At 45.8% G+C, this 18,653-nt stretch overlaps 1 protein-coding gene across 1 annotated transcript in view; it reads left to right on the top strand.

Moving 5' to 3' along the window:
• Positions 1–310: 310 nt before the first annotated feature.
• Positions 311–18,653, top strand: part of RCSD1 (RCSD domain containing 1) — a 34,977-nt gene continuing 16,634 nt past the window's right edge. The window contains exon 1 of the mRNA XM_074857175.1: positions 311–482. Within this exon, the coding sequence (XP_074713276.1) occupies positions 477–482 (6 nt within the window). The 5' untranslated portion in view covers positions 311–476. The remainder of the gene's footprint in view (positions 483–18,653) is intronic.

Raw genomic sequence — 18,653 nt, 5'->3', positions numbered from 1 at the left:
CAACTGCAAGCAATGAGAGAAATAGAGGCAAAACGGGGTGTGTGTGTGTGGGGGGAGTTAAAGATAAGGTTATAGAAAATATGAAGGGGAGAAAGAAAGGAAGGGAGAAAATGCACGTGTGGTGTCCCCAAGTTTGGGCACAGCAGCAGAGTTTGCTGCTTGTTGTCTCATGAGCCCAGCACTCTGGGAAGGACAGTATCTGTTTAGATTTGTGTCTAAATTTAAACCCTGATTGCCTTGCCTCCCCCTCCTCTCCCCTCCCTCCCTTCCTCTCACCCACCCGCCCTTCTTCCTTGTTCGTAGTGCAGGGCCACTCGCTGGGCTCTGTCACTTTTCAAGCTGAGCAGGAGCTTGGATATTACATACCCTCCACAGCGGCGCGATTTTGCTCTGGCTCGGCTGAAGTTTTCCCACAGATAAGAGGGAAAGGGGTGGGGAAGAAAGATTGCCCCGAGGACACCTCTCTCTTGCAGGACATGGAGGTAAAGAAAACTTTTATTTCCACTAGCTTGTGACTGGCTCCTCGATCTGCATTAGCTCCACCTTGCAAAGCAATTTCTCACTAAAGGCAGCTCAAAATATCTCTTTGCTGAGATTCAGAGAAATGTCTTTTTCCCCCCACCCCAGCCCCTGCCATGCACCTCAGAATATTTTGTGGGTTTTAGTCCAGATTTGGAAAGTAGGGGATGGTATGGGGAGAAATTACATCTGTGAAAGGGGAATGAGGAAGGACTGCCATTTACTTTTTTAGTCTCTGAGGTGGGAGTTACATTTTAAATGGTACTGTTTTGAAAGGAGATTTTAGAAATTCAGTAGAAATGGGGACATAAGGAGAAGTGAACAAACCGTACAGCATTAGTGGGCTCCTTGGCGTTGATTCCTACCCAACCCATGCAGCAGCAGCTGTGATTTGGACCCTAAGCAGTGTGTCCCCCCTGTTCCACGTGGATTGGACGGTCTCACTTTCATTATCAGTAGAGCATTTTGGTTCAGGAAAGAGGACCCAAGAAGCATTGCTTCGGCGAGGTGAACGAGTAGCACACCCCCAGAGGGTTTCCTCTGTGCCTTTTCCTCCATGCTGCGTGTCCCATGCTTCAGGAGAGTCGGAGCACTTGTCTCTGAGTGGGCACAGCTGGTGGACAGGAGTCAGGCTTCCCTGGCATTTAAATCCAAGCCTTCTCCTGTGTAGCACTCTCTTGGGCAAGGCAGTTCACCTCCCTTTGCCTCTTTTCCCATTCATATGCAATGGGAGCGATGGTGCTTGCTTCACTCATGTCAGGCTGGATTCGCTAGCTTTTCAAACAGTTGTTTAAGTGGCAAAGGAAAAAAATTATTTTTAGGAGGGGCACAGGAGGTAGAAAGGCGATTACAACATTGGCAAAACCTCACATGACGAAAGAGGACTTTCGGTATTTCTCTCAGCTAAACACAGATCTTACTAAACACTTTATATTATCATCCCGGAGAAGCCTTTTTCTGTGTCAGTGCAGCCCCAACAGCAGAGGACATGCAACAAAGCCAGGGAACGGTGTGCTTGAGGCACCACTACAATTTTTCTTTGAAGATTTTCAGCGCATAGCTCAGCTGGGCAGTTCTGATAACGCCCAGGTGCTAACATCGCAGTCCGTGTTATCTGTGCTGGCCTGCCCCACAGGCAAGGGTTAGAGATCAGGCAAGTTCATTACAAGAAGTGTCCTCAACAAACTATCTAAACAGATTTTGGTGTGGAGAAGGACCAGTGATCAGCCCAGCTCAGCACAGACTACGTGTGGCATCACAAATACATAGTTTTATACAGGTTTTTAGGTTTGACAGAGCCTGGATCAGTAACTGTTAATGCTTGTTTTATTCTTTTTTGCTATATAGTATCCTGTGATGTCTCAGAGGGGAAAAGGAGTTGTGCTCTTAATTTGTTGTAACTGCTGTGCACAGTAAGCCACATATGGAGCAAAGACTAACTTATCTGAAGCAGATATTTTGCCATGTTGAGGACTCCCCCCCACCCCCTCTCCTCTCCACACACAGAGGACTGCACTCCTCAAGTATTTTCTGTTGTCTGCCACAGCGGTGTTTCAGAGTAGAAAGGGACAGACCTGCCATTTCCTTTTGGGAGACACGTGTGACACATACAGCAGGTCTGACAGTCAGGAAGCTTCTCTGAAGTATTTAACCTGTGAGTTTCCTGCTCTTGATTCTGTCCCTTTAGCTCTATTTCCCACTCTTTCCACGTTACCTTGTTTTCTGATCATCTGTAGATTGCCGCATCCATTCTTATTTTTAAAACATCTCAACTCCCAAGACGTTTTTTAAGTAGTGCACTTGGTCTTCCCTTCCTGCCCCAACCCTCCAAAAAGGTGGTTAATGTCCCAAAGGTAAGAAGATACTCGACCAAAATAGAGTCAAGAGCAAAGACTTGAGTTCCCACCTGTCAAGTCTCTGCTCTGTTTCTTCCTGAGAGCTTCTCACAGACAGCATGAGCAGGACCCAGAGACTCGCTACAGCTTTTTGCTTTGAAAAACAGATTTAATGGTCCTGTGCAACAGGAACGAGAAGTTCTGTCATTTCCCCATTTGCTTCATCACTGGCGGGCAGCGCTGCTCTGTGCTTTCCTGCTGGCCTAACTGGCAAGCTCTTTGCTCTAGTGGGACACATGAGGATTACGAGTATTAGAGAAAAAAGGGCAGAGGGCTGACCTAGCCAGCTGATTTCCATCACCTCTCTGGTGGGAAGACCCTGTTTTTGAAAGACCTACAGAAGCAAGATAGCTGGGATTGCTTTCTTAGAGTGGTTAGTGTGGTTTTGCTGCTCCTTAGGGGCTAGTACCTACAGTCTTAGCCATTCTGCTGTCAGGAACGTGCCACACTGAAAGCAGTGACTGCAATGATTTAAGATCCTGAAAAGGGAGAAAAAGGCAGCAAAACCCTATTCTTGCAGTTCATGTAATTTTGTGAGTCTGCTGAACTTCAGATTTGGAGGGTTTTTTTGTGAAGACCAACCTCTTGATGCAAGATAGATTTGAGAATCAGTTTTCTTTCCAGTGTTACAACTGATGAAAGGAACTTGAAATCGTGAAGCTGATATCATGACAGTTAACATGAGGAGTTCATATCAAAAATGTGTAAAGCTGGCACTGATGAAAGCTAAGCCACTTGTAAAAAGCAGCCACTAAACCTTATTTGCACTCACGGTATAAAAAGGATCAGAAATTATTGTGCTGCTTTGTTAGTTTACACCTTCAGAGCTGATTGAAGCTGTCTAATTCCCATAGCTGTACCAAACCTTGCTGCAGATGTTGTGAGTTAAGGCACCCACTGAAAGTGTTTGTGGCTTTCTGCAGCCCCTATTCAACAGCTGCCATGGCACTCCTCTTCCAGCCTCTGTAGCAGCTTGGGAGCATGGAGGCATTTGAACTTTGCTTGCACAGCAAGGGGAAGCAATCCAAGACTGTTTCACTTTGTTTTCTCCCTATGGTGTGATGGGTTCCCTAAGCTGGGAAGGTGCAGCAACCAGGTTTATTTTGGGAAGGCTCCACTCTGTGCCTACCAACAGATTTCTTTTCTTTCTGTGTCATCTCCATTCCCATGTCTCTTTTCTGCAACTAGCTCCTGCTAGATCTTCATTTTGCCTGTTGCTACACTGGCTCAGAAGAAGGAAATCTTTCCCAAGGCTGAGAGCAGTTCTCTGCTCACTTCACCACTTCCCTTCTGGGCAACCTACTGGACACAGCTCCAGCCCCAGGCTGTGCTCTCCCTACAGCACCGTGTCATCTGGAACATCTGGGGAGTGATGGGGCCACTGCTCCTTTCAGTAAAGTTCCCTTCTGTGTCAAGGTGAGAATACCACAGAGAGGCCTCAGGTCCTGCCCCACTCCTCTAGCGAGCAGCAGAGCAGCATGGAGAAAATTCTTCTGAGTACTCTGTTCCCTGTCTCAGTGGGAGGCTGCAGAAACCTCCTGGGGTTCAAACATATTCCCTCCCTCAACAGGCGAGGTCAGAGCCATTTCTTCCTTTGTGCTGTGGTCAGCCAGACATCACAACTGAGCTCATTTCCAGGTTCAGTATCCCTATGGCTGCATCCTTCCAGGAGCCACGAGGAATGATGCCCTTGCCCAAACTACAGGGCAGCTTTCTTTCAGCATAGGCATGTAGCCTGTCCCTAGAAAAACTGCATTAAGGATATGTGACCTGTCACCCAAGAGGACTGAAGCAGAGGGGATGGAGGAAAGGGTACTTGGTACTGTGCAGGCAAGGGGGCTGATACCTGTAACCATTATGGTCCTCAGAGCAGCAGGACAGTAAGCCACGCAGAGGTGAGCTGGGCTGAGCGAAGCCTCTGCCCACCCTTGCAGCTGTGAAGCCAAGATTAAGTACAGGCATTATGCCATGGTTAGCTCTGCCAGGAAACAATTTCGCTTTCTCAGGAAGCTCTGCTGCTTGGCTTTCATTCCAAAAGTTAAATCATTTCTTTTCCATTCTTCTTTTTTTCTTTTTGCTTAACAGAACATTCAAATACACTTGTTTTCAGTGTTTCCTCCCAAACTCATCAAAATGATACATTCACACAGAGTGTCTGTGTAGATAAAGGGAAAAGTATTTAAGTATACTAGGAGAGGTACCATATGACCCTGTTTTTCACCTCAGGTCTGGGCAGATTTAGGACCTGCCTGACAGTAAATAGCATGCCTGCAGCAGAGGATCCTGGAAAGGATCAGGTTTAGAAGCCTTCCACATCCCAGTGACAGGATGAGGCCTCCCTCTTGGAGGACAGAAAGGAACAAAACCAAACCCCATGGTCTTGCTGTGACCCTTTCTTGTACCTAGCAGAGACCCCAGAGTAAATGGTTTGCAGAATTAAAGCTTTCCCTGTGTCACTGGAGAGGGATGATTCTTCTGAACCCCTCCTCTCCCTCACTGCCCATTTTAACCTTTGGTTGTCTGAGTATCCCAGATCATGGTGGCAGCATTTTGGAAAAGCCTTCTTTCCTGTACTCCACAATCTAACTGGCAGGACGCGTTACTGTTGAGCAGCATATTATGTATACCTTCTCATACATTCCCAGGGTTTGCTTATCTGAAGAACAAGGGAAAACATCTGCATTGCTTTATCGATAGGTGCTTCTAGGAAACTGCTGGTTTTCATCATGGAAATGACCAAGCCCATACAAACTAGGGGTGGTTTTCCTTTCTGTTCCACGTGGTTGGTTAACAGTTGTAGAGAGGTGGATGCTCCTTTTCCTAAAACACCAACTCTACAGCCTGAATTTGGGATCTGAGATGGCAGCTGTACCCAGCAGCAAGAGAACCTGTTTGGAGGACCTCTCTATTTTACTGATGAAGCCTTCTTGCTACCTGCAGGTGCTATAATACCACAGAGACACAGCTTGTCTTGGTGACTTGTACAGACAATTATATGCCTTCAGCAGTTTGCAACACAGCGTGCATAAGAATGAGTTTGGTCTAGAGACAGGAGATCTGTTGCGTAAGGAGAAGTTATTATTACACATTTACTGCACAGTTGCTTCACACCTAGCTGTTGTCAGAGGCATAGGGCACTTTATTCTTGTGGAGTCTCACACAGACATGGATTTAAGTCTCACTTCAAGCCACAGCAGATCCAGCTATGAGTCTTATGCCAGAAACACTTTTACATGAGCATCAAGTCTGAGGCATATCTCTATGATATCTTATCGTCAGTATATGGGTCCTGGTAATGTACTGACAAGGATGAGGCTTATCTGCCTCATTAGTGCCAAATGAAGTTTTCATCTTTAGAAAGAAAAAAGACACTAGACCAAATTCTTGTCAGATATGAGCACATCACTTGTTAAAAGCAAAGACCCAGACCTCACTTGCCAGACTGGCAGCTGGTACGTATGCATGCCCTTTTCCTTTTGTTCTTCATAAAATTTTAAAAGAGCTCAAAACCCACACAACAGGCAGCAAGGTGGTAAGCAAGTTTTTGCATACAAGTGTCCTTACGTAAATAAACCTGTTTACCCTTTGTAACGAGATGCATGCAGTGTTTTGGTCAGTGTGGATGACTAGTGGCCAATCTGCAAAGGATACTGATTTACCACTGGCAGCTTCAACAAAGCCACTGTTCATCTCAGGCTTCTCAAATGCATGCTCTCAGCGTGATCGGGCCAGGGCTCAGATTGTGCTTTTGTACAAGTTGGTAGCTATGGCATGCAGTGGTGCTTTTCTGAGCATCTTGAAGTACTTCACAAAACATAATACTTTTCCCTCATCCTCTATCACTGAACCACATGCTGCTTCTTAAGGCAAGAAATTTATTGCTCACATAGATCACAGCTTTTCAGGCACAGAGAATTAACGTGTGCCGTTTGGAAAGCCTCAGTACCTAAAGGTGTAGACCAATGACTTGTTGTTCAGAGAAAGACACAAAAATGCAAAGGAGAAGGAAAGCTGACTCAGAAGAATGGAGTTAAACAAGTCAGTGAGGCTTTATAGTGAGACAGAGGACAAACTTTTAACACAGAGGAAACAGAACTAGTGCATCAGAAAAGCAGTACACCTAGGAATAATGGGATCCAATTAAAGGGGAGCTGTATATCTCACCAAATAGCAGGAAGGACTTCTAACGGTGGGGTCTAGCAGGGTTTGGAATAGTGTAGCGGAAACCAAATGTAGTGGAAACCTATTTCCCATGACAGATTAAAAAATAGACTGGACAGAGCATTAGAAAGATAATGGCAGGAGCAATCTTCTATTGCATTCAAGCAATAGTATTGATAGGGCCACCAGAATGGTTGCAGTACTGTTTCGGCAGTTCTTCCACGTGTGGGGCTGCTAGCAGAAGCTGGTGGCTATTCAGCATCAGACCCCCAAAGTGTTTATGATTCCTTCCTGCTATGGGAACTTCTGTCTATGGGAAGCTTAGTTCAAAATAAATTGACATCATATCTGCAAGAGTCTGGGAACTGTTCTTTTATTGCCTGTGTAAAACACAAAACCAATTTTCTGTTTATTCTTTCTTCCCTTTTAAAAATGTGTTTCTTTATCCCTTAAAACTGTCTACTGCAGCAGCAATCATGGGTTATTCAAGTCAATTGTCTTGAAATACCTTTCTGCTGAGTGCCATGTTCCCCTGATGTAAGTTCAGATGAAACGGGTCCCCTGTTTTCATAAACACACACTTGAGCTTGTGTACCAGGTTTCCTAGGAATTTCACCCCTTGGGCCCTACAGTGAGCGTGTGTTTAACTTGTGAAATGTGCAATATAATTTGGTTTCCCACTTAGTCTTTACAAAGTGCACAGAGTTGTCAACACTGTCCCCTCATGAAAACCCAGTGTTTTCATTGTTTCAAGATATTCATTCCCAGTGAGAGGCAGAGGGGTTGTCCATGAAAAAAAATACAGGCATGCACACCAGTCCTCTAGACAGCAGGTGTCTGTAAAGAGGACGGAGTGGGAGAAAAGGAATGGATTGCAGAATATTCTGGAGCATGGCAGGATACATCAAGGTAACAAGCCAGACAGGTTACCCCTACAGAAAGGAAACAGCTCCTTCTCTTTCATTTCCCAGCTCAGTGCAAAGTCGTCTCTTCCACTCACATCAGGACTTCCAGTCTTATGTAATATCAACCCTTGCTGTGTACAGCTCAAGAAGCCTTTGCCCACAGCCACCTGGGGATTTCTTCTCAGCCCCTCTCCTCCTTCTCCTCTGCATGCACTGAGCACGGGTCTCACCTTCCTTAATCCTGCCCTCCCACCCCAGCCTCCTGCCCTTGGTGCTGGCATCTCACACTACTCCAGTTCTGACCTCAGGTGTCTGATGTGGGTGACCCACCAGCAATGGTCTCTGTGCCAGCCCTGTAGGGCTTTGCTCAGGAGTGTGATGCTCAAGGTCCAGTCTCACAGGGTCCAGCCCCTGTATTCATGCCCTGATCCAGCAAATCGAAGCCTGCATCATCTACAGCAGCTCTTTGAACCTTTGTAGCAGGCAGCAGTTTAGTCTGTAGAATCTCAAAGCTGAAAGCTGCAAGCCTTTTCTTTTTGTAGACCGTGGAAAAGAAAATCTATCAAGTAATGAAACTGTCATACTTTTTTTCTTCTGTCTCTGCTCCAGAACTCAAAAATTGCTGGATCATTCTCTTGTAAGTTCAATATAATTTTTCTTGTCAACACCTCTCATTTTAAGGTCTATGAATTCAGTGACATGCTGGCCAGAGCTTCCTACTGCTGATTTACTCACTAAGCAAGTGGCGTGCCGGCACTGAACCCACGCTTCCTGGACACCTGGTTCCGGTGGCCCAGCTTTAACCTGGCGAAACCGTGCCTGAGGTTGGAGGAACTTAGTCCCCCTTCTTACCACAGAAAGAACATCTAAATGAGTTTCAGTCAGCCAGCAGGAAAAAGAAATAAAGCATTGAAGTAGGTAGGCTATTTCAAAACGCCTGCAGACATTGGGTTTCTCCTTTACAGGGTTCTTGGGAGAATTTTATAAGCAGGTTAACTCAGAAGCAGAGATAATTATCTTTCTCAGATCACAGAAAAAAAAAAAAAAAAAAAAAACATGACAAAGGCCAAGCTGCAGTTTAGGAATTGCTTGTGTGTGTTTTCCTTAGGGTGTACAGTAGAGTCATTTACGTATGGAAATCATTAAATTTCTACTGCATCATTACAGCCGATCCAGACTGGGCTGAAAATTCAGACAGGCATTTTCAAACATAACAGCAAATTACAGCTGCATGGATCCATTTGCCCAGCACAGGGCCAGGTGTTCAGTGGTCTCACAAACTGGAGACTCCAGATGGAGCCGAAGGGAGGGCAGCTGCCAAGGAAGCAGCTTTGCAGACCTGGATCCTCAGTGCCGCTGGGGCCGCTGAGCCCTTCAGGGTCCAGCGAAAAAGACACCTCTGTGGATATAGCTTAGCATTCACACCTCAAACTGGCTGCTAGCTGAGTGCTTACTATCACTTTCCTCCACTCCATATCTGCGTATCTTTTTAGACTTAAATTCCTGGCTCAGATAAATAGGAGCCTCCTTCTCTGACCCGCCTGTATCCAGTGTAGACCTAATTTAATAGCAATGTGTTACAAAGATAGCACAGTCCTAACTGAGGAGTCCTGGACTCTGCAGCAGTTGGGAGCTCTGTGTAGGCTCATTTACCCTTCTGATTTTATATTTCCAGCATGATAAATTAAGAGGAGTTGAATCCCCAACTAGACTCTCTCTAATGTTCAGTTTAAATGGGGAGTGTATCTCAGTCTACTCTACAGCAGGTATCAGAAGTGGTTTGAATTGCCCCTGCTTCTTGCATTCTCTGCGTCCCTTTGACAGTTCAGTGACTTCAGTTTCTAATTTGACCTATTCAAATTAGGTAATTAACACATACTGTATATGCGCCTGCTTAAAGTTCATCCATCCTCTTTAACCACTCTGTCAGTCCAGGAGTGGTCCCTTCCTTATCCTACCTGAAGTATCTCTATATCTGAGTCTTCTGTTGAAGTTCATCTTATTTCAGACCTCTGCTAAAAGCAGGGCTTTTTTCTTCACCCCATGTGAGGCAAGCAAGGGAGAAGCTAAACTATTAGTTGAAAGGTGATTCATCAGGTTGAGACCTTTCCTACTACAGGGGCAGATCCATTCACTCAGCCTTCAGAGCTTGTTTCCTTCAGAGAAGCTGCCCAAGCATCTCCATGCCTGTAGGCAAGAGCACGGTGCAGCCACACATCGTGTCTACAGCTACAGGGCTATGCAAGTCACTTAAAGCAACACTTCAGATGGCTTAAAATAATGCTTTTCTGCAAGGCACATATTAACCAACAGAAAGCTGCTCATCTCAGAGGTCTGTATCAGATGATAACAATGGTTCATGCATTTTATTCCCCACTGACATAGTACACACGCATGCCCAGGCTTCACGACCATCTCTCTTCCCTGTGCCTTAGTGGAGGAGACTGTGCCCGCATGGGATCGGATGCACTTGTTCCGCAGACTGCACTATTTCCCCACTCTCTGTGGGCAGCCTGGGAGGTTTTGCTGGTTGTTCCTCCATTAGCTCACTCCTCATCCTTCTGGAGCAGCAAGAGCTCCTCAGAACAAGGCCTGGAAGTACACACAGAGAGGCACCAATTAATTTGGGGAAACTTGACAGTCTGTGTACAGTTCCCAGACCAATAAGAAAAACAGACGTCTGAGAGGGAAACATTGGGAAGCTGGGAAGGATCCTGGGGAAAGCCCCGGTCAGGAACAGAGCTTTGTATAAGCAGCTGGTGCAAACAGCACACTGTGAAAGCACCTACATCTTATGGTGGCCATCACTGCTCTTCCTTAGAACTACCATCTCACCCTTCCCACCCATGGAAGCATTTGCTAGTAGTGTGAGTATCTCAAGGACAAATCCCAGATACTGGCTGTACAAGCTGCTAAAGACACACGGAAAGCAATACACTCCAGTCCAGCCAGACCACCATCTTGGTAACAGCTGTTGTCAGCTGTAGATTAAGATATCAGCACCACTCTACCAGGGGTGGAAAGCAGCCCTTGGCTCCAAAGGAGCTATTCCACATCTGGAGTGTTTGTGGATTCCTAAAACAACACAACCTCATCAACTTACCTATTCAATGGATAATTTCTGAGAAATAACCCCTTGCTTTCTCCTGCATGCCTTTCACATATATTATCTGTACTTTTAGATATCTGCAGTAGCTCATATCTGGTTGTATCAATCAATTTTTCAGACAGCATTTGTTGCTAGAGGGCTCCCATCAGATGGAGAGAAGGTGTTAATAACAGGACTATATATCCTGCCTGACACACCAGAAAAACCAGAGGTCTTCCTGAACTAAGTTGAAAGCTGTGTAGGTGTTCATCTCATTTAGGTTTGGAGAAATGAAAAGTGGTGCTGCTTGGAAGAGAGTGAGGATCTTCAATTATTTAGGAAAGTGGTGCACTGGCTCTCAGATGACACTGAAATCCTGCTGCCACGTTGATGCCCACTAGCTTCTTCACTGTGACCTTCTTTGAGAGAGGAACGGAGGGCTGTATTTGATGGGGCATTTCAGAGTAAGGGACCTTGTTTGCAGCATCCCAATCCAAATTTTCATAATCTTGAGTAATAGGAACGCTCAGTGTTTCTGCTGCAGGATTCTGTCTCACTGGCAGCACTCATATTTTAGAGGCACAAAGTATTTCCCCCAAACCACTTAGAGTTATTGTAAACTTGATGGAAAAAGACTGCGGATGTGTCACTGGTGTTCATTTTGAGTGAGGGAAGAGCTCTGCAACACCAACATTGTTCTTTTAAGGCCAAATGCTCATTATAATGAGCACAAAAAATAAACGTAATTTTTTGAAACTCTTTGTTCCAGATAAATGCAGCCAGTATTTTTCAAACAGACATACAAACTCAAAGGAAATAGCAGGACACTAAGTTCCCAGGACTTCATAAAGGAAGGGGACACATTAATCTAGTATTCTAGTGTAGTCAGACTTAGTAATTGCAGAGATCTTTGTTGAACTAGTTGCATCTTTGTATCTCAGTGTTTAAGGTTACTGATGGCTCAGCTCCAGTTTGCAGTAGTAGTTAGATGGTTTGAAATACGTCACCACCTACAGTAGCCACATAATAAACTATCAGCTTTTGAATCTTGCTGTATTTTTTTTTTCTCTTGAAGCTGTAGCATCTTAAATATCTGAGCCTCCTTTAAAAAGGCATGCCTTGTCCTCATGACGGCAAAGGTCTGAATGGAGACACTAGTGCACCTCAAAGACTCAGAAGGGAGAACCCTGCATGGTATGTCTGGGCTTAAAACCCAGCACAGATGAGTTTTTGGAGTTGGTGCTGTTTCAGGAAAACCCCTCTTGCAAGGAGCTGCTCCAGAGAAAGGCTGCCATACTCTTGCTTGGGCACAGGCTCTGTTCCCTTCACTGTTTCTCCACTTGTGTGGCTGGCTGGGTATGACCGCATTCTGTCAGGTATCTACTTTATCCACAAGCCTTTTCCTGCTGCCTGAAATTATTTCCATGTTGGCTGCTTGGCCTGTCTGCAAGCAGCTGTGTCGGGCTTGTAATGAGGCAATTATGTACGCATGGCCCTTTTATAGGAAAGGCCCAGGTCGTTTTTCCTTGAATTGATTGGACTCCTTAATGAGGCTTATCTGTTTTCCCTGCTGTCTCCGCCAGGTCAGTCTCCCTGTCTGTAAGGGAACTGGCCTGGTTGGCAACGTAGGTTTTTCCCTCTCCGGTTAGCCCTGGTACCCTTTCCTCTTCACTGTCTGCAAGCAAATGTCATGTGTCTTAAAAACCTAGTGATCTTGATGATCATGATACCTTCTTGCTGTACATGGCACAGCTTCTCCCTGTAGCCTCAGGTCTCGCTGGTACTTAACAGCCTTTTATTTCACCTTCCTACCTCTCAGCCCAGCCTCCTGTCTTCTCACTGCAATAGGAGTCCCCTTGCTCTTCATGTATCTTTTGGAACTTTCTCTTGAATAGTCTGTCTTCTGGCACTAAATCTCATTTCAGTTGTTCTACTGTTACCACTTTGAACATCTTTGAGCTTCTCCTTCCTCTTATATTGTTGACTTAGTGACCTAGGGAAGCCGTCATCTGACTCTGCTTGCTGAGCTTACGCAGGTTACTGTGCATAGACAATTGTTAGGGTACAGCCCTGCAGCTGCAGGCAGGAAGGGTAAGCTGAACAAACAGGGGATGCATGTGACTGAGATGTGAAATCGCTTTGTGTCACTAGCAAAGCCTTTAAGACACCCTTATAATCATGCTGGATATTATCACATTTTTAAAAATCTTTAGAAACCAGACTGAAATCCCATTGAAAAGACAGTTCACTGGGAGGGAATCAGTGCTTCATGGGTGCTGGACTTCCTTAGGACTTGCTTAGAAAGAGTGTTGTGGAAACAGGTCGTCTCAGTTAATATGTGCCCAAAGTACCCCGTACCACAAAATCCAGATGGCTGCATCTTACGGATACAGAGGTGAAACGCAGATGCCTGGTCTGGGTGCATGTTCGTGCAGAGCTGTGATGGGGCTAATGATCCCTTTGGTGTGAGCACAGCACCAGACAAATGCATCTAGTTTGATGCACCATGAGAAGTCATGCAACACACTGATTGTGAGGCTCAGATCCCTTACTACAGGTTTCCTCGGGCTGCTCCGCATCGCAGTGTAGCTATCCTCACACACGTGTGTAGTGGAGAACCAGTGTGCCACAGAGGACCAAGTGTCAAGGTGGAGCTTGTGAAGCCCCAGACTAAATTTCTGTGCTGGATTTTGAGTAGCTGAGTGCAAGGTATTGTGTCCTAAATCAACTACAAACACTGCAACCCGCAGCTTCAGCCTGGAAAAACCCCTTGCAACCATTGCCTGACTCTTCTAGTTCCTTCGCTTCACTAGGCATCTGCCTGCTCAACATTAAAATTCAGCCAGTGCCCAGGATGCTGCTTCTGCACAAGCCTGGAATTGCCCCGCCTGACCTGTCCATGGGTTGTCTGCTGCTCAGACCAAGCTGGCATTAGAAATTAGGCATTTCCCTGTTACATAGCCCCTGCGCCACATCCTCATCTCTCCTCTCCACTCCTCTCCCTGGGAGAGTACTCTGAGCATGGTGAGGACAGGCAAACAGGATCAGGCATCTCACACAAAAAAGGAAACGGTGAGACCCATGTGTTGCTGGGGGTTTCTGCAATCACCTCAACCAAAGACACCCAAAACACTACACATACACACAAAATAATTGATTTACATTTTAAATGGTCTGCCACCTCCTTTCCTGAGCAGGAAGTCGTGGCTGAACAGCAGAGCCAAGAGCTGCTCACGTCTCCGTAGGGTACGGGCTGAGGTTACGTACGTGCTGCCCTGCAGAGACCAGGTGCTGCAGTTCGCTGCCTCTTTTGGTAACGATGGCACTGGATCAAACCATTCTTGGCAGCCTTTGACAGAGGCGATAAGACACTTTCTTAGGAAGCGGACGGCCTGGGCTCCGTTCTGTTCTCAGGGGGTGTGGGCTTCAAACACTTTGTTCTGTCTAGCAAGAGATGATTTTTAATCTGGTGCTTAGGGCAAGGCTAGGGCGAGCACTTGCCAGCCTGCCTGTTAAAGCCATGCCAACACGTAGCAAAGAATTCAGGGTTCCCTGGGGCAGAGGGGAGCTCATGCACCTGCCTGATGATCTGAGTGCTCTCCTGACAGATAAAACCCTGGCTTCCCTCAGGACTAATAATGCAGCAGTGGCTACACATGCATTAAAATGCACAAGCCCATACATTGCCCTCTCAGCAGAGGCTCCTAACCGTGAAGGTTTGAGGTAATGCTGCTGTAATGAATCGGCACGTCCAGTGTTGGGAACATGTAGGCACTAGGCAATTGCCAAATATTGTCATTATTAAAAGGGAGACTGAAGATCTCACTTGTACCTTTCACAGTGGTATTTGCTGGTTTTGCTAATCTCACCAGACAGTGCTTAGCAAGGATGGGCCAGGCACTCCTGAGAGCTACATACCATGGCATGAAGAAAAGAACAACTTGCCATAAATCAAGTCTCAAAAATCTCCAACACCACCCAAAGACTAGTGTGAGGTGGCTCACATACCCTTCCTATACAGGGGCCTTTCCAGCCCGTACTGTTGATGTTAGGACATGGTACTAATGAACTCCATGGAGGCAAACAGGAGGCTGCTTTCTCCACTTCGGGCCCAGGAGGCTGGGAGGACAGCAGCAGCAGTTCCACCTCATCAAGTTAAACCGAGACTCCATGCAGTTACTCTGCTGAGAAGATATGCCTTTTGGAAGATGTGGGTAAAGCTGACATGAAAAACAATGCTATGTAACACTAGCATCACACCCACTTTGCTAGCAGAAATGCGTCAACAGCAAAGGAGGGACTTCTCAGAGGGGAGGTTAAAATAATGATTATCTCATTTTATTTTCACTGTAGTCACTCTCTGAAACAGAAAGTAGATAGTGTATTCACCACTTCTAATTTCCTGATGTCTACAGATGTTTCCTATAATGCTGTTCTGAAGGACACAGCTCCTTGCCTGCACTGGCTGCTCTCTGCTGCTCATCTCCTCCCACCCAGCACTGGCTGGCTCTACACCACGGCATCGCTGCGGGTGATGGAGACGCACCTGCACTTGCAATTCTCTTGAACCACACCAGCTAACTGCAGCCACCACCCTGCTACCCAGCATATTAGGGTGTTTTTTTATTCGTGATAACCATTTGCCTTGATGTTCAGGAGCTCTAGGCAGTCCCAAGGTTACTTGGAGGGAAGTACCACAGAAGGACCCTGAGCAAACTTCTGATCCAAACAGGCAGCAATGCTTTCTTGAAAAGAGCCTCACTCCAACCACTGTGCTAACTATCCATGCCCTTTTACGTGTAGCCATGGGTAGCTTGAACCACTGAAAGAAGGAAAACCAGCAGGAGTTTCCCCTCTACTTTTAGCAGGCAAGGGTGGAGGCGAGTACATGAACCATTTATTTACAGTATAGCAGACAAGTTCAACACAGTGCCCCTTCCTTTGAAAAGCATTCATCCCTTTACTAGTTTCTGGCTACCTGATATCTCCCACCTCCGCCCAATTCCTGAATTTTGCTTTTGTGAGCCTTTGAATTTGGCAGATCTGAGCCTCTGTTGTTTTGAAATTACTGCACTGTATCTGGGAGCTGCTTGCTGTCTTGTGGATGAAAGCTGCTCGTCGTTGCTGAGCTGGAATATCCTCACATCACCCTTTGGGCAGTGCTTGACCCTGAGTGCCAAGATGACAGCAGTTCACGAGGGAACTCTCAGAAGGAGAAAATCAAGACCAGACCACCGCAAGTCTTGAGAAAAAATGTTGCCCTAAAGCAAACTCTTTCCAAACACAGGGAAATGTTACATATTTTTAGGTATTTTATGTAAAGTAGGGGTTTCCTGCCCTTTCTCCTAAAAAAACCCAAACATGCAACCCTCCTTTGAAGTCCACATTCCTCATACTATTCCGCCCTGTGTTGTAATCAGAGCTCTTCATCACCCTCATTAGAGCTCTACAATAGCCCTGCAGTTGAGTTCAGACATACACTCATCCTATGTTCGTTCATCTGTGGCGGGATGTTGACCTGGATACCAGTCTGAGGAGGGATGTTGTACTTGTGACTAACTTATTCACAGACTTCAAGAGACAGGCTGGCAGTGATTTACAGTCAGGCAAGAAGCTTGCTCTCCACTGAAAACTATAAAATATGAAGAGTTTAAGAAGAGACCTGACATTTGTGTTCCTGCAACGTGCATTTTGGTAGTTCTAGTAAAATCTTTGTTAGGGCTGTGGTGAGAGCTTCTTTTCATTAAGACTAGAACTGAAGGAACTGCTAGAGATCACTGGGCTCTAACAACACTGACTGCCTTGAAGGTAGCATGTGTGATCAGGAGTCCTTACCTCCTCCTGCCTGTCTCCGAAACTTCTGTGTCTAGTATTTTTTGACTTTTCTTTTTTGATATTTCTCAATTAGTGAACATTCCCTTGTCTGAAGGAACCCAGAATCTACAGCTGCAGAGAGATATGTGCCTGAGTCAGAGGAGTCTCAAGCTCTTTCAGGGCCCAAGAGCTCATGCTGGTCCCAAACTTAATCTGAGGTCCCGTTGTTTTCACAGAGTGTTCAGAAATCTGGAGCCCAAACTCCAGCATTCACAACGTATTCCCACAGGCTGCAGATGCCTTTCCCTGAAGCTGCAAGGTTGAAGGTTGAATCTGTTGCATGTGACATCAACCAGACGTGGAGGCCACTCTGCACTGGCTGAGGCTTGACCTTAATGTAGAAGAAGCTTTATCTTGGAAGTGCAATGGTTCTGCACAGTTGTGCTCACTCTCACGTGAGACAGACAGAGGCTTACCACTCATTCCTTTCGTGTAAGTCGAACTAGAAACCTGTTTGCATGACCTTTAAAATGCCGATCACAGCAAACGACAGCCAAGGATTTTGCAGAGCGTGCTGAGATCATCATTATACACCTCAACATACCCTTAAACTCTTTCACAGCTGGATTGTCTGTCCTGATATCAGCCTCAGAATTCTCTTTGAATCTTTACATGGAAATCTTACTTTCTTTGCTCAGCTTTCTGTTGTGTTCCACTCCTCCATCCTGGCAGTGGGGGACCCATGGCAGTTTGAGGCCGGTTATTCCACTTTGCCCAGCCATCTGATGGCAGCTTGGAGGAAAAGGAAGAGGACTCTGTGCATGCTGCCATTCTTAAAGGTCACAAAATTCTCATCTGGAATGTGAAATGGAGGCGTTTAGCTTCTGGCAAAGGTTGATCAAAGAAAGCACAAAAGAAAGAGAGAAGTAGAAAAATATTATTTCTTTTCCAGCATTTAGGATACACCTGAAAGATCTGCAAGGTATTCTGGTCTTGTCCTCTCCTGGAAAGTACCTGCAATAAATCTCAGATATACAAAGTTCGCAGAGCTAGCCTAGCCACACCAGACGAAGGTGCAGAAGTGGCTCACAAGGTAGCTTTTGCTCTGGTGGAGCACAGCACAGTAATTATCACTCCCATTCTACAGCGAATGCTAGGAAATGTAGGTACGAGCTTTGGCCTTGCATCCCAGGGTGCTACGGGCTACGCTGACACAATCATGGAGAGGACTGGCTATAAGGTATCACAGAGCCACAGCTGCAGTCACTTCTAGCTGGGGCTTCTGCCAATAATTAGCACAACCAGACAAGGAGAAGCTTCATTGCCAGATAAGACACAAAGTGCATAAATAAACCACATAAATCCCTCCTGAAACAGAGAGCTGGAAGGTCTCCAATGAGAAAGATTTGTGAAGAAGGGTATAGAGAGAGATGCGAAGAAGGATGCTTCACTGGGATGGAGAGGGGTCAGTGTAGCAAGAAGAGGTTTGTTTATTCAGGGCTTACATCTTAGGATGTGTTGCTTCTTGAGCCAGGGACCCAGCATGCTGCTGAGCTCCAGTCGGAATAAGCATCATGAGATTTCCTTCTAGGGATGTAAAAAATAGGCCAAGGCAACTGTGAGCCCCCCCACTTCCTGGGGAAGCTATGCTCAGCGTGTGTTGATGCTTTTGTGGATCACGGGGAGAATGAGCAGGCTCAGATTGTGGGTAGCAGCTTCTCCTGATTTTTGCTCACGCTGTGATTCAGGTATTTTCCCACCCTCTTGCCTTTCAGTTTGCTCCTTTGGGGGAGTTTGTGTTTTAAACCTACCCTGCTAACTTACCTTTCCCTTCTGAGTCTGAACAATGTCTCTCTTTCAATATGATCCTGATGCCACTGATGTACTCACATGGACACAGATAAACAAATCAGTTCAGGTTATGTTGGCAGGAAGGTGCAAACCAGGATTCATCTAAATGGCAGATGCAGAGAGATGGATTTGAATGAAACTACAAACTACATATTAGAAAGATTTTTCCATTGGTAGCTTGGATCCAATCCTAATTAAAAACTATTCTTGAGCTTTTTTTAGTTCATTTAAAGAGGCGTTCCTTATGAGCTGCCCATCTAATCTTATCTGCACTTCTAAAATGTGAGAGCAAAAATAACTGGTGCCTGTAAGAAGAGGTTGAAAATGAAAATTCAGTTACCTATTTCCTGCCATTGAACAAGACAAAAAGAGTGGCAGATTTGCCCAGGTGAACCTAAACTTTTCTGTTCTGTGGTATTC

The sequence above is a fragment of the Strix uralensis genome, chromosome 2 (genome assembly GCF_047716275.1).
Source record: "Strix uralensis isolate ZFMK-TIS-50842 chromosome 2, bStrUra1, whole genome shotgun sequence".
Lineage (NCBI taxonomy): Eukaryota > Metazoa > Chordata > Aves > Strigiformes > Strigidae > Strix > Strix uralensis.
The sequence above is the reverse complement of the archived record's forward strand: the minus strand, read 5'-3'. Positions and strand labels throughout refer to the sequence as shown.